At 40.3% G+C, this 4,663-nt stretch overlaps 1 protein-coding gene across 1 annotated transcript; it reads right to left on the bottom strand.

Annotated features, from left to right (window-relative positions):
• Positions 1-238: 238 nt before the first annotated feature.
• LOC142826963 (general transcription factor II-I repeat domain-containing protein 2A-like) lies at positions 239-2,173 on the bottom strand. Its single transcript, XM_075920228.1, has one exon. The coding sequence runs from the start codon at positions 2,171-2,173 to the stop codon at positions 239-241; it is 1,935 nt and encodes a 644-aa protein (XP_075776343.1).
• Between the last annotated feature and the right edge of the window lie 2,490 nt (positions 2,174-4,663).

Below are 4,663 nucleotides of genomic sequence, written 5' to 3'. Positions count from 1 at the left end.
CCACATTTTTAAACCCGAAAATACATAGGATGGTACACTGTTTTTAGTTTCAATAAGTTTTTATTGAGAATATTCTGCATGCAAGTATCCACATAGGTCGGGAGGATACAAATAACACAACTAATAAAACAAAAACTTTAGAACGATATTATTTATCGATAACGTTAAATTCCGTAAAATTTGCCTTACAAATGTAGAGAAAATTACATCCTGACAATGACTGACAAAGTCACAACCACTAATGTGAACATTGGCCTTGCATTTCCTTGGATAGTTTGAGTAAGTCAGGTTTGTATGTTGTTGTTTTTAAGTTTAGGCACGATTCCAGGTTCTCCTCGATGAGACGATTTCTCAATTTTCTCTTGATAAGGTTCATGCTTGAAAATGATTGTTCGCATAAATATGTAGACCCGAACAAGGAAAGAACAGCAAACGCTAGCTTTTTTAGTTGATTATATGAGTCAGGAATACTATTCCAGGTGTTAAAAATCAACATATCTTCCTTCTCCAGGTCTTTCAAAGCAGACCACTTGTGCTGTGAACTAAGTTCACATTTGTTTTTCTCCAATCTTTCTAAATCAGCACAAAGACGTTCAAATTTCGAGCTCCACAGTTCTTTGTTTTTTAAATCCAGCAATTGCATTTCAAAGTTGCCAATGTCGATATTAAAGGGAGAAAAATTTAATTCCGTTACAGTGGCATCCAGAGGTTTTTTAACAAAGGCCAACGTCACTTTGCTGTTTCTGAATTCCTGAAACCTCTTGAGAAAAGCTTCCCTCATATTTAAAAGTGCTGTTTTAAAATAGGTAATGTCAATATCAGAATTATTTTCTTGGCGATGTTTCAACAGGCTTGGAAAGTGAATCAAAGTTTCTCTGTCAAAATCTTGAGCAAAAACAGATAATTTGTTTTCAAACGAAATAAGTTCTTCTAACATCGAAAAAATTGTGTTTCCTTTCCCCTGTAGTTTATGATTAAGCTGATTTAGATGGGAAGTAACATCCACCATGAAATACAGTTTTTGGATCCACTGATCGTTTGTTAATTCTGGATGGTGAACACCCTTCTCGAGGAAAAATGCTTTGATTTCTGATATTAAGGAAGCAAAACGTTTCAAAACGTTTCCTCTTGATAACCAACGTACCTTGTTATGCAGCAGAAGATCTGCGTACTCACTCTCCATTTCAACTAAAAATTCTTTAAATTGGCGATGATGAAGAGCTTTAGCTACAATGGAGTTGATCATCTTAATCACCAATTCCATAACTTTGCACATTTCTTCTGGAAATGTCTGCGCACAAAGTGCTTCTTGATGTATGATGCAATGGTATGTAAGTATCTCGTGACTAATTTTTTCTTTCATAATAGCAACAAATCCATTTCTTACGCCGGTCATACTTTTTGCCCCGTCTGTTGCAATTGAGACGATTTTATCAAGTGGAATATGATATTTTTCAATGCAACCAATTACAGCATTTGCTATATCCTCTCCACGTGTTTGACCTTTCAGTGGCAATAATCCTAAAAGTTCTTCTTTAGGACCTGTAGCTGACATAAATCTTACAAAAAGTGAAACTTGAGCTGTATCATTTAAGTCACAAGACTCGTCAACTGCTATTGATAAAGTTGAAACCACTTTAAGATCATCAACTTGTTGGTTGGTTATATTGGAAGACATTTTGGCTGTTCTATCCTTCACTGTTTTAGCAGACAATGGCAACTCTTTAATTTTTTTTAGAATTTCTTCTTTGTTCTTAAAATCCCTGAATAACTCTTCTGATGCACTTATAAAACAACGTTTTATGTATTCGCCATCTGTATATGGTTTGCCTCTCTCAGCAATCTCTTGACTAACCGCAAAACTTGCAAAATTAACATAGTTGGAAGACTGCACCCACTGATTAAACGCAGAGCTTGATTTTTCTTGACTCTTCAGAAGTTCCTCAACTGCTTTCTTCCTTGCATCACAAACAGGATATTTATTACTAAAGGACAAGTGTTTTGTTGTAAAGTGTCTCTCCAAATTAGATTTTTTGTTATGCGCCAATTTTTCTTTACAAATAAGACAGGTCGGAAAGCTATTTACGTTCTGAAACGCGAAAGTCTCGGTCCATTCCACTTTAAATTCACGGTTTTCGTCTTCCGTTTTTTGTTGTTTTTTCTTTGTAGCCATGTCAAACAGGGCACCTATAAAAATGTTTCATTTTAAAATAAAGCCACCAACACCAAACCGGCATCCTTAATCACATAAAAGAAGTAATATTGGATGACACACTGTTATTTATCTGTGGATGACGCACTGTTATGGGGGATCTGTGGATGACGCACTGGTATTTATCTGTGGATGACGCATATATGACATCTTATGTGTGTGTAAATAGTATTATAAAATTAGTGGGGCTCATCATGGATATTTTAAGCAGGGTTCTCCACCTTGATGGATACACCGAAACAGTAGGCAAGAAGTAAAAGTAATAAAACAGGCATGCACACATTGCACTGGCTCTGCAGTCAAGTTGAATAAAAGTAAAAAATGACAACATAAAATGAAATAAAAATCAAGATACAACTAAAAAAGTACATATAAAAGTATGTGAAAACACACTCAAATAGTCCTCACTGGTACTGTTATATATTGACCTCAGAACCTGGCCACTAACTTATTTTGCTGGCTCCTAGATTACGATATTCCGCAATTTTATGTCCACACCCCCCTTTTCACATCAACCCTTTTTATGTCAATCCCACAATGTCACATTTCTCCCCTCATGTCACATTTCTGCCCCTCCATGTAACATTTCTCCCCTCATGTCACATTTCTGCCCCTCCATGTCACATTTCACCCCCTCGTGTCACATTTCACCCCCTCATGTCACATTTCACCCCTTCATGTCACATTTCTCCCCCTCATGTCACATTTCTCCCCCCTCATGTCACATTTCCCCCCCCCCCCCTCCATGATGGCCATCACGCCTTTCTTTTTACCCTGCCCTGTTCACATCTCTCATTTCCATAGTTAGGCACACTTAATTCATAATCACCACCCCCCCCTCCCATGATGGCCATCAGTCACCCCTTTCTTTTTGCCCTGTTCACAGTTCACATCTCTCATATGAGTACATAATTCATAATCATCCCCCCCCTCCCATGATGGCCATCAGTCACCCCTTTCATTTGTCTCTCCCTGGCCCTGCCCACATCTCTCATTTCCAAGTTCCAGAGGCATATAGTTCATATTCATCCCCTCCCCCCCTCCATTCCCCCCCAACCCTTCCTTTTTCTGTCACAGAAATTGAGTCCCCAGAGGCAGGCAGGCCAGGCCATTGCTACCCCTACCGGATGACACGCTGCTGATTTGGGAGGCACAGTCTTCTTCTGAGGGCGGCAGACAGAGAGAGGATGCTGCCTCGCCGCCGCGGCGCTACACAGAAAGTTACGCCCCCCCTATACCACATGACCCGACTGGAGCTGTGTGGAGCCGGCCGCCGGGGCTGCACACAGGGCGCGCACTGACAGAGGCTAGCTGCAGAGTCCTGACTTTTGGGGCGGCCGCCCGAGAGGAGGGAGGGGAGCGGGCGCCCGGCACACAGAAGAGCCGCATTAAAGTGTGTAAAGAGCCGCATGTGGCTCGCGAGCCGCGGCTTGCCGACCACTGATCTAGGGGACCCTCAGGTTTTTTAGCAGGCTTCCTGCTTCTAATGTACTTAAAAAACATTTTGTTATTTCTTTTTGAGTTTTTGGCTAGCTGTTCCTCAAAATCTTTTTTTGCTTTTCTTATTACATTTTTACACTTGATTTGACAGTGTTTCTGTTCTCTTCTATTTATCTCACTAGGATTGAACTTCCACTTCTTAAAAGATACCTTTTTGTCCCTCACTGCTTCTTTTACATGGTGGTTAAGCCGTGGTGACTCTTTTTTAGGTCTCTTGCTATGTTTTTAAATTTGGGGTATACATTTAAGTTGGGCCTCTATTATGGTGTCTTTAAAAAGTTTCCATGCAGCTTTCAGGGATTTGGCTCTAGTCTCTGTGCCTTTTAATTTCTGTTTCACTAACCTCCTCATATTTGTGTAATTCCCCTTTTTGAAATTAAATGCCAGGGTGCTGGACTGCTGAGGTGTTCTTCCCACCAGAGGAATATTGAAGGTTATTATATTATGGTCACTATTCCCAAGCGGTCCGGTAACGGTTATATCCTGGACCCGATCCTGCACTCCACTCAGGACTAAATCGAGAATTGCCTCTCCCCTTGTGGGTTCCTGCACCAGCGGCTCCAAGAAGCAGTCATTTAAGCCATTGAGAAATTTTATCTCCGCTTCTCTTCCTGAGGTGACATGTATCCAGTCAATATGGGGGTAATTAAAATCCCCCATTATTATAGAGTTCTTTATTTTGGTAGCCTCTCTAATCTCCCTCAGCATTTCAATGTCAGTATCGTTGTCCTGGTCAGGTGGTCGGTAATATATCCCTACTGCCAATTTCTTATTATTGGAGCATGGAATTACTATCCATAGCGATTCTATTGAACATGTTGATTCACTTAATATTTTTATTTCCTTTGATTCTAAATTATCTTTCACATACAGTGCCACTCCGCCACCCACTCGGCCTGCTCTATCCTTTCTATATATTTTATATCCCGGTATGATTGTGTCCCACAGATT

The sequence above is a fragment of the Pelodiscus sinensis genome, chromosome 1 (genome assembly GCF_049634645.1).
Source record: "Pelodiscus sinensis isolate JC-2024 chromosome 1, ASM4963464v1, whole genome shotgun sequence".
In the NCBI taxonomy this organism is placed as follows: Eukaryota; Metazoa; Chordata; order Testudines; family Trionychidae; genus Pelodiscus; species Pelodiscus sinensis.
This window is presented reverse-complemented; position numbering and strand designations above follow the sequence as displayed.